Source organism: Centruroides sculpturatus, unplaced genomic scaffold (genome assembly GCF_000671375.1).
Source record: "Centruroides sculpturatus isolate CEXI.00-Female unplaced genomic scaffold, Cexi_2.0 scaffold806, whole genome shotgun sequence".
Classification (NCBI taxonomy): Eukaryota; Metazoa; Arthropoda; class Arachnida; order Scorpiones; family Buthidae; genus Centruroides; species Centruroides sculpturatus.
In genome coordinates this window covers 258,281-269,835 of record NW_019384938.1, presented here as the reverse complement: position 1 = coordinate 269,835, position 11,555 = coordinate 258,281, and the positions used below count along the sequence as shown (strand labels likewise).

The 11,555-nt window shown below is 32.0% G+C and overlaps 1 protein-coding gene across 2 annotated transcripts in view; it reads left to right on the top strand.

Moving 5' to 3' along the window:
- Window positions 1-11,555, top strand: part of LOC111632082 (transcription factor E4F1-like) — a 56,508-nt gene that overhangs the window by 27,034 nt on the left and 17,919 nt on the right. For both annotated transcript variants that reach the window (XM_023376436.1, XM_023376435.1), the window contains exons 5-6: window positions 5,756-5,985; window positions 10,724-10,850. In XM_023376436.1, coding sequence (XP_023232204.1) covers window positions 5,756-5,985; window positions 10,724-10,850 — 357 coding nt within the window. The remainder of the gene's footprint in view (window positions 1-5,755; window positions 5,986-10,723; window positions 10,851-11,555) is intronic.

Genomic DNA, 11,555 nt, shown 5'->3' with positions numbered 1-11,555 from the left:
GTAAAGGCATGTGTCATTATACATATGATTATATTCAGGTATGATTACATATTATATTAGTACATAAATCCATGAAAATAAAAAACAACATTTATCAAAACTCATTACATTAGATCTTATTATTAAACCAATAGTAAAAATCTAAATTGTTTTTTAAGCATTTTTGTCACTCTGATTCAATAGCTGACATTGTACTTTGGCACTCATTGCAAATGACAAGCAACTTGCTATGTTTGGTATTTTCTCAATGTGTTTATGAAAGTCAGCCATTTTGAATTAAAATAAACTTAAATTATTTTTATTCACATTGATTATTATATCTATATTATAAATAATAAATGTGGTCATGTTATAGTTATTTGAAAAATAAAAAAAACTAAATAAATATTTGTAAATTTAAAAAAAAGCGTAATTAATACTGTAGGGTGTTTGGACACCCCACTGAGAACTGTTGTTTTTCTCTTACTGGAATTTCTGCAGCATCGTAGTAATTTGTGAGCATGCTCTATACATAAAATCATGAAGCTGCTGAAAAGGACACAAATATTTCTTGCGAAATCTATGAATAGTGCAACTTTTAAAATGTTGGGGGTGGCAAAACACCCCACAGCACTACCCCAGGTTAAGCTTGTTTTCGTCACGGAGCAGCACACCAAACGGCCGCCGCGTTTTCTGATAATTTATTTTTCTGCAAAAAATTTGTTGAACTTTGGAGACATCGTTAATAGAAATAATTTTTATGACTGTTGAATAAGAAATGTTTTTTCACAAGAAATGTATGAAATTACAGTACTGTATTAGACTTACAGTACCTAATTTAGGCCTATATACTGTACAGACGATAGTAAACTCATCTTACCCGCCTAAACTCTCTGTAGCGTGTAAGTAGTTCGGCTGCTCATCCACTATTGGTCCAGATTCGCCCAATCCTGTCGCGACACGAGTCGGTGATGACGTTTTACCACATTTTACAAGTCTCTTTTAGCATCTTTATACGAATATGGTCGCAATTTTTTTGCCCCAATATATGAATCCGCATTATATGAACCCGCGTTATAGGGGGTCTACTGTACTCTTCAATTTGATATTAGTTAATATAAAAATTGAAATTTTGAACATTTAATTATTATTATTTAATTGACTTCAAATTATACAAAATAAAACAAAAATTAAATGAAAATACAGTAGAGCATCGATTATCCGAATCAATTGGAGACTGGGGCTGTTCGGAAAATCAATTTTTCGGATAACTGATTATGTACAAAAAATATATTAACCTATCCCATGTTGAAATTTGTTCAAATCCTGGCATGTCCTTAAGTTCTCTCTCATGGTCAGCTAAAACACACACACCAACAAAAATAATATTGGAGTAGCCCAAGACATAGCCAAAGATTGCAGCACCACAGCACTAGCGGAAATTTAAATTTGGCAACTGGAAAGCTTTCGGTTGATCGACATTTGGATAATTGTTGCTGTACTGTACTGTACAGTAGAGTCCCGCTAGTTCGAACACCGTTAATTCGAATATGTTTCAGTCGGTGGAGAGGAAATTTTTTAGCTCACAAAATATGTTTTTTTTTTTTTTTTTGTATTTTTCAGTTGAATTTAAATGGTATTAATGGTATAAAAAGATTTAGTATTCCACAACAAAAAAAAATTGTTTTTTATTGTAGTACTGTATTAATACTGTACAAAATTAATAAATCAATGTTTGACATGGCCTATTAAAACAGCAGATCTATACTGTAATTAATTACACACAAAAACAGAAACAAAAGTCATTGGTGGTGTTGGATTTATATAAACCAGACCTGTTTTACTGCTTAGAAGCAAGCATTATTTCAATTACAGTCGACCCCCCTATAACGTACGTTCCTATAANTTATATGCAAAGTACAAAGTGGTAGAATAAGGGATGTAATTCTGCAATATATTTAAGTCAATAATTATTTAAATAAATCACCTTTGTATGTTATATTGAAGTTACTCAAAAAATCATGTTTTGCATAATACATTACAGAAAAATATCTATAGGAAAATTTAGATGATTTGCAAATAGATCTTTTTTAATGCAAATGATTTTGCAAGTTCATAAAGCACGACTGAGGTTGAAGGCAAAGGAACACAACAAAGGTGAAAGGTACAGGGGTCACCTGACAGGTCAAGGAGCAATTCGATGTGGGTTATCACCTGGCAGTTTACATACATGACACTTAACCAGGAATTTGTGGAACTTAATAGGATGGTCAGCTTCAAAAAATCAAAAAGAATTATACATACTATATTATATTACATAATTTATATAATTTGTACTAAATAATAGTAATGTAATGTAAATGAAATGTTGCTATCTTTTAACAATTATGATTTTAGCTTCCTAAAAATAAATGTAATGAATAGTGTAAGAGTTGTAGAATTTTTAAGATCATTTTAAATTATGAAATAATTTGGTATATTTTTGGTAAGATACAAGATTGGAGGTTTTATTGTATTTACAGATTTATCAATGATACTTCATGAAAGTTCATTATGATCAATAAACGTATTGAAGGATAATACTGACAATAAGTAAAATTTTTATTTTAAATTCTCTATTTTTTTATACCAAAATTCAAAACACTGTTAAAAACAATACAGACTAATGTGTTTGGGTTTGTGACAACTTACAGAGGGTTGGATTTATATAAACCAGACCTGTTTTACTGCTTGCTTCTGCATTTTTTCAATTATTCAGCTAATTCAAAAGTTGCTAATCCAAACAGGGCTCGGTCTCAATTGGTTCGGACTAGCGGGACTCTACTGTAATTGAATTACATTTCATAAAGCATTGTTTTATTATATTGGAATACATATTTACAAAATTTATTCATACAAAACTTATTTTGACAGGAATATATAAGTTTACAGGTATAAGTATTGATAAATTTATAAATATCCAATATATTCATGAGAGATTATGATATATAATATTATTCATAATTGTCAAAATAATGTGTGTGTGTGTGTGTGTTATTTTTTCAATAAAAATCAATTAAAATTAATATAAAATTTCACTTAAGTCTACAGTTATACAAAATATGATGAGACACTTGGTTGTGAAATTTGATAATCAATGAATTATGTGTAATTGTATTCTCATGAGGGAAATTAANCTAAAGGTCAAATAGTTGTAAATTTTGGAGACCCCAGTGTCTCGTTACAACTTGTTTTTAATGCAATAAAATGACAAATAAAACATCTCTAACGATATATTTATTTTAAATTATTTCATATTATTCTAATATTTTTACTATAAAATCGCGTTGGGGGTGAAATTTTTTGCAGATACTTTTACGTTTTAATTTTTCTATGGAAAACAAGAAAAGAGAAATGCCAGAGTCGGAGTCGACACATTTTTTTCCGACTCCGACTCCTCTAGCCAGAAATTCCTCCCGACTCCGACTCCGACTCCACAGCCCTGGTTTCTCTGTAGATGATCTCTGTAGGTCCAGGTACGGGGAGTTGGAGAGGCGAGAATGTCATCGGGAAGTTGAGTCCCTTTCTTCTCTTGTGTCCAGAGGTTCTTTTATGTCTCCTCGGTCCTTCCTCTTCTGGGGTCCTGTCAGTATCTCTCTTCCGAAACGCCAGAGCATCCACTGTCCGTACGCAAGGATCGACGTCTTCGAACACCACCTCCCTGTGTCCTTGGGATTTCGGACTTTTATAATCTTTTTCCTCCCAAAATCCCAAGATTTTGGTTGGTTCGAATGTTGGTCCCCTGCGATTCTATTGGTCCCTGGTTTATTGCCAGGGACACGATTCGGGCCGCAGGGTTGCCGAATATCCCCGTCCGGGCTGTTCCCCTCCGAAGTCGGGTCAAGCCCTTTCCCAGATGACGGACCCGTAAATTTTACCTAATGTCTGTTTTTCTGTCCTGGAGAGGAGGTAGCTGTCCCAGCCGCTGCCACCTTCACAGGAGTATCAGCAGGACCTGCTTTGAACTCCCTGTAAGGTCCAAAGTTTCCCCGACGGTCGATCCCTCGCTCATTCTCACGATTGACGATCGCGGCTCTGTCAATTAGGTCTGGAATGCGACAGTTAAATCGTCTCAAACCCTGTTCCTTGGTCACACTGGTCCTATTTACGTAATAAGTCATCGATATATTGACTTTAGCTCGACAGCCAGTTTCCATCCAAGGGGGGTGTGGTCCCGGCCTCACATTTTTAAGAAAAAGTTACCTCAATTCTATAGTAGTCTTGGACTACTTACACTATCGCACTTATTCTGACATTAGGGTAGCTTTACACAGGATTGAAAAGTCTGATAGCTACTTAAAATTCTTCCATTCATACACCACATTCTCAGACACTTAAACAACAACATTAGAATAGATTTCCAATAGGTCCCGGGTCAAGCAGGGGTTCTTGGCAACAAGACCACTGACTGTCTTGCCAAACAAGCTGCAAAGTCTTCGGTCACTAGTGCTTTCAGTTACATTCCTACCTCGTACATCAACAATCACGTCAAGAAGCAAATCTTCATTCTCTGGCAAGATTGCTGGGACCATGACCCCACTGGTAGTCTCACCTACATTTTCATCCCCAAGGTTGACACTACTGTGATTCTTCGCCACTTTTACCCTAGTTACACCCTCACTCAGCTACTTACAGTACATGGCAACTTTAAGCAATACTTGCATGGATTTAACCTTGGAAACAATCCACAGTGCAATTGTGGTATTCAGGAGGACCAAACACCACTTCACTTAGTTTTTCACTGCAATAGGTACAATTACATTAGGGATAGTTTAATGAGAGCTGCTATTCTTGAACTGGCCTTGCAACCTGCACCAACTCATTCACACGCGTACAATGTTTCATCATCTACTCACATTCATATCTCTTAGTGGGGCTCTTGAGAGCACTCACTCTGGGAGAACAGATAGCAATTAGCTTTCACTTGCTTTGTTTCAACTGTCAGTATATAGCTGCCTTTCAACTTTGTATTTTAATTCTTATTTTCTGTCTTCTTTTTCAGTCTAAGTTCAGTTAGTCCTAGTTGTAAGTTAGATAGGAACTCTTAGCTTGGTTTCCAATTAGGTTATGATAGGTTAGGTTATATTAGATTAGGGTTTGTTAGCTTTAGTCGTCTGGTTATGGTCATCCTAGGTTATGGTAAGTTAGTCTAGTTAGTGAGTAAGTTAATGTTTAATAATAAAACATTTAATTTAATTTAAATAAAAAAAATTTGGGGTCTTGCTCGTTTGTTTCTGTCAGTTCGTTAATCTCATCTAGTTTGTCATTGTGTTTGTTTGCTTTTTGTGCTGTCTGTTTAGCTGTTAAGTAGCATTAAGATTCACGCTTGCATTCAGTTTTATTGGTATTAAGTAGATATAAGTCTTCCTACTAACAGCCACTTGGCACTAACTTCTATACTTAGCTATTCATGGTAGCACTCAATTATTGTGTTTGCTACACTCAGGTTTTCTTTTAGACCCTTTAGGAGACTATGGGCTTGCAGCCTAAAAACTGCATGCCAACATCAAACATAGAAGGTACTGTAGTCTTATGTATGTCATTCAGAGGGATCCTACCTTTCTCTACTGTCTATCTTTTCTCCCTCCCCTTTCCCTTACCCTCTTTTCTGCCGGCTAAACACTTCGTGTACGGCCAATATCTTTCTTTTATGTATGTATAATGACTATATGAGTTAAATAATCATTCTATTAGATAATGTACTGTACTAAAGACTTTTTATTGACATTTTTATTAGAACCAGAAGATACAACAAACAGTAGCAATGAAGGAGAAAAAATTAGAGAGTTTTTTGCCTGCTGCTTTTGTGAAAAATTATTTGAAAGTTTGAAATCTGCACAGACACATTTGAAAACAAGCCATCATGTTCTAATTAATGGAGATGAGGAAAGTAATGAATGTTTGGTGACAAATACAAGAATTGAACAAGACCTGGAATGTGCACATTGTGATAAGAAATTTAAAGAGGTAATTTTTATAATTTACTAAATAACAAATTAAAAATAAATAAGAGTAAATTGTGATTATTTTTGTATTATCACAATTCTTAACCTGACCAATTTGTACATAACTTAAATATAAATTGCTTAATAAATATAATTTGTTCCTTCAAATTTTTAGATTTTAATTTTGAGTATGTGTATGTTTGAGATATATGTACACTTTCCTACCTTTCCAACAAATATAATGATTACACTCAAAAACTCCTGACTCCAAGAAGGATACTCCTACTACTGCAGTTTTTAAGTGTTTTTGGGTGGCATGACAGTTTCATATATGAGACAAGGGATAAGAAGATAGAGTAGGAAATGACAAGATTCGGTTTGAAAGAGTCACTCAGCACAATTTACTACATTTAAGACATTTATTAGATGGCACAAAACTTCATACTGCATGTTACATTATGCCTCTAAATAAGACATAGCATTTGCAGTTGTATGAGATATTGTCACAGAGAGAGAGTTTCCTTGTTGATGAGCACACGAAATCACTCTTTGATATCGATCAACAGTTCTCATTGAGGCAAAACTTCAGATGTTGGACATAAGTAGCACATGACCAGAAGGGTGGTGAGAAAAATCCAAAAAAGGCATACAAATGGACCTGTAGATGGGTAATAATAGCACATGGGCACACAAAGCTCGATATGTGTGTCCCACATGTTCTTAAAGAAAGAGATTTGCTCCATTGCATTAACATCTGTGATTTTCTTCTCAAATGAAGAAAATGATCCATTTTTAAAGTGAATCATAACTGATGACAAAAAATGGATTGTTTATAACAATGTTGAATGCAAGCAATCATGGAGTAGAAGAGATGAGCCTGCTCAAATCACTTCAAAAGCTGATATTCATCCAAAAAAAATGATGCTCTCTGGTGGGATTTTGAGAGATTTTTAAGCTTCTACCAGACAATTCCACAATTTATTCGAAAGTGTACTGCTGTCAACTGGACAAATTGAGTGATACCATCAAACAAAAAAGGCCAGAATTGATCAACAGAGAAGGTGTAGTGTTTCACCATGATAATGCCAGATCTTGCATAAGTTTGGTAACTTGTCAGAAGCTTGGATGGGATGTGTTGTCACACCCACCATATAAACCAGATCTAGCACCCTTGGATTATTACTTGTTCTGGTCTTTACAAAATTTTTTAAATGATAAAACATTTACTTCAAATGAGGATGTCAAAAATCACTTTGATCAGTTTTTTGTAAGCAAAGATCAGAAATTTTATGAATGTGAAATCATGCTACTTTCAGAAAGATGGCAAAAGGTATTGGACCAAAATGGTCAATATATAATTTAATAAAATATTTATATATTATAAGAAAGTCATTTTCTCCACGAAAAAAAACGAAATACTTTCCGAACAACCCAATAGAACCTGCATTTATGTCAATGTATACAAAGCATATTATAAAGCAAGAACGTTTTTTTAATTGTTCTGTGCAATGAAAAATTACAATTTTTTTAATGAAAATATAGTTAAACTAAGTTGTAAGTACATTATTTTAACACACAAATGTAAACTTACTTAAAACTATGTTTATATTAATTTAAATTACAGTGGGTGATCGGTTAACAAACATAATTCATTCCAAGATTATGTTTGATATCCAAATTGTCTGTTAATTGATTATCGATTTACCATAGATTTTTGTGTGAATTTGATTAATTTATGCTGGCGACTTCTAAAAGATAAATAAAAAATTATATATTTTCTTACTATGTTTGCTTTTAGTTTGTTATTACATATAAATAATCTCTCCATTTTTCATAAACAGCACATCTTTGTTTCTCAGATTCAATTTTCATTACTTCTTTATCTTCTTGAGTCTTTTTAATTATATCTTTCTTAGCTGAGATTGTATCTACTGTAGACCTGTTGAAATCATCAGCATCTGCCCACTCTCTATCTTGGCTGTTATATCTTGCTATGTTTCTATAGTGAACACAGTTCATGACACTCCACTCTTTTTCCACTCCAATAATATTATCAGTTTTTTAAATAAAACGTTTAGAAAAGCACTTACAAAAATTCAGAGAACAAAAATTAACTAGTGCAAAAAAGGTTATGTATACAACTGTGAAAGTCTTCTTCCATAAACCATGTATAAATGCCATTAAAATATAGTTTTACAAATCTTAAATGCAGTCTCTCTTCTTCTTGTGTTTGTTCTGTCAGGTATTTATTGTCTGAATGTAAAAATCTTTCATGAAAGTGTTTGTTGTCCAATTTGTTTTCAGTTCAAACTGTTTGTTGTCTGATCACCCACTGTACATAAAAATAATGAAAAAATTGTTAAAATAATACTTTATTTACCAAAAAATGTAATTTCTCTATAACAAAATTTCCCTGTAGTACATTTTTTTCATGATTTAGTGACTGTGTGTGTGTACGTGTTATTATTCATTCAGGTATCAATCTGTAAACCTTGTAAAAGCATAGCCCAGTGTGAGAAATATTGATCATTAGCTTAGCTTACATCTATATGTATAAAATTGAATTTGCATCTATCTCCTGTCTGAGTATCATATGAGAACAGCTAAACCATTCCTATGAAACTTTGTACTATACATGTACTGTACTTAGCATACACTTGGGAGGAATTGAGCTATTTTCCTTTTCTAAAATCATATGATTTTATAAGCTTTGATAGAATTATATAATTTTCAAGGATAAATAGTTCACATCAGTTCTTATCAGGACTTTCTCATGAATAGGAAGTATCTGGAGGCCGAAGTGAACACATTCATTTAGATATAACCATACTAGTCACTCAATAATTAATTAATAGCTAAAGAAGCAAAGATCAGATGGAGGTCCATATAGCTACTGCATGGCAAGCAGGAGTTTTGGGTTAAAGTCCAGTTCTGGATTGATTCTTTTCTTCCAGATAGTTCTAAATTAAAAATATATTTCTAATTATTAAATTTAAAAAATGATTATTTTCAGATGACTATCTACCTCTCTAGCCAAATTGCTTTTTATGCAATTATTAATTAGCCCAATAAATAATCCAGCAGATTGTTTGTTAATACAAGTATATTGGGTAGTTATTTATGTTATACTCCATTCAAGATAAAGAACACAGTGTGTATCTATTGAGAAAGAATGTGTCTGAAGTAAAATATGATGTTAAACAATGATGCAAATAACTATTTTATATACATAGGTTATAAAATAGTATATTAGGCAAAAGGCATTTCCTAGAAACACCAATTTTAAATTGACATATTTGATTTTGAAAATTTTGTTTAAATGTTTGATGTTACGTTTAATCTGTTTTCTTTTTTGTGTTGATGTATATACAGTGAAGTTCCGTTAAAACTGCATCTGATATGCTGATGAATCTGATAAGCCAGCATGTCCAGCTGGTCTTTGGGGAATATCAGTGCACTGGGTATTCATCTGTATTTATATGCAACTAGGTAGCCAGTTAATTAAAACTAAAAATAATAATTAAATTTTAAAATATTTCATTTAAATTTAAAATTAAATTAAAATTAAAAAGATTTAAAACTCTGGCCTTTACACCAAAACAGAAATCAAAACTGAAACTAAAAATAAAATCAAAATTAATTAATTAATTAAAATTAAAATTAGATCAATTGAAACATAATATTTTGGAAAGTGTGGATAAAGAAAGCACTGGTCTGTTTTGATTGATTTGGTTACATTTCATCCAGGCAGAGTTGAATCTCTATTTATAGCAATTCTTTGTGAAGTGTTAGTTTCAGTTTTGGTTGGTAGTGATGGAACATTCTGCTTTTAATGTGTAAAATATATAAGATATAAATATAGAATATAGAGTGAATATAGATAAAAGCATATAAAGCACAAAGTAACATTAGAGTGTTCTTGTTTCAAACCAACCAAGGGTAAGAATAATCTGGAAAAATTGAAATGGCATGTTAAACAACCATAAAAGGCAGATTTGCATGCAAAGATATGCAAAATTGTGTCTAGGGAATTAAAAAAAACATAAAAAATCGCGTGATTTGAAGAAGTTTCAGATTTTAAGATTTTAGAATCTCAAAAATTGGAAGTGTTTGTTATAATTTATTATTAACATAAATGATATATTCCTAATATTAAATATCTTCCTGCAAAAGTTAGACATTAATCATTTCAAGTATGTTTGAGATGAATAAGGTGCAATAAATTCATTGTTATGTTATGGTAATGAATATAACATTATAAAGAATCGTAACAAGAAACACATACAAGATCTGGCTTGAAAATGGACAATTATAAAAAAAAAAATAGTTAGCTTTTTAATATTTATTAACAATTTTTCATGTATGAGATTTCAAACAATATAATATAGTTTGCCATTTATGTTTTGAAAATGACATCATGCAAGTGACTGTCATTCATGTGCAAATACTCTTTGCATCTTTGAAGTATGTCGTGCGTAAAGCAGCACAACATATTCTTGAATATGTTATTGACTGCATGATAAATTCATGCCTTAAGAGTTAAAATATTTTGCAGATGAAGATTGTGGTATATGAAGATCATTCACAAAATATTGAAAACTTTAGTGGTTCAGTCCTGACTTTCTTGAAAGAACTACTGCTGGTATACGTTTTGAGAATCAGATGAAATGTTAATTTTATTATAGTATTGTAATTATAATTTAATGTTATTAATCTTTAAATAATAATAACAATAATTATTGTGATTTTATTTTTGGTAGTATTCTGCTCTAAGATCTCATCTGCTGATTCATACTTCCAATGAGAGATTTACTTGTATCTATTCTGGTTGCAAATTTTCAACTAAAGATAAAGACACTCTGGAGATACATACAAAGACACACAGTGGTAATATATATATGTGTATATTTTTTAATATTTAACCTTAAAAAATTTTATGAAAACATATTTATGCTATATAAAGTGCATATTTTATTTAAATTTACAGTACAGTCGATCCCCCTATAGCGCGGTAGATATGTTCCGCTTTATAAGAATTTCCTGTTGTAGGAATCCTCAAATACATGAGCCAATCATAGCCCGGCATGTGTGCAGTTTATGGACTACGGCTGTTTGAAAGGTTTTCTTCCATAAAATTATTTGATTCTAGACTAATTTCACTCAACATTTCCAAAACATGTATAATTTTTTGGGAATAATCTGTATAAACTATGCTATAAACAAAAAATTGTAGGATTACTTACCGAGTGTGCACCGTTCGACCACACCATTGCTTAACCCTGCGTTAGTGCACTGAGTTTTTTTCGGCATTAGTGCAGTGGGGCGTTTGTCCACCCCGACATTTTTTTGGGTCCATAAACCATGTAAGTAAAAATTCATAAAGATTTACTCATTTATTTGGTAAAGGCATGTGTCATTATACATATGATTATATTCAGGTATGATTACATATTATATTAGTACATAAATCCATGAAAATAAAAAACAACATTTATCAAAACTCATTACATTAGATCTTATTATTAAACCAATAGTAAAAATCTAAATTGTTTTTTAAGCATTTTTGTCACTCTGATTCAATAGCTGACATTG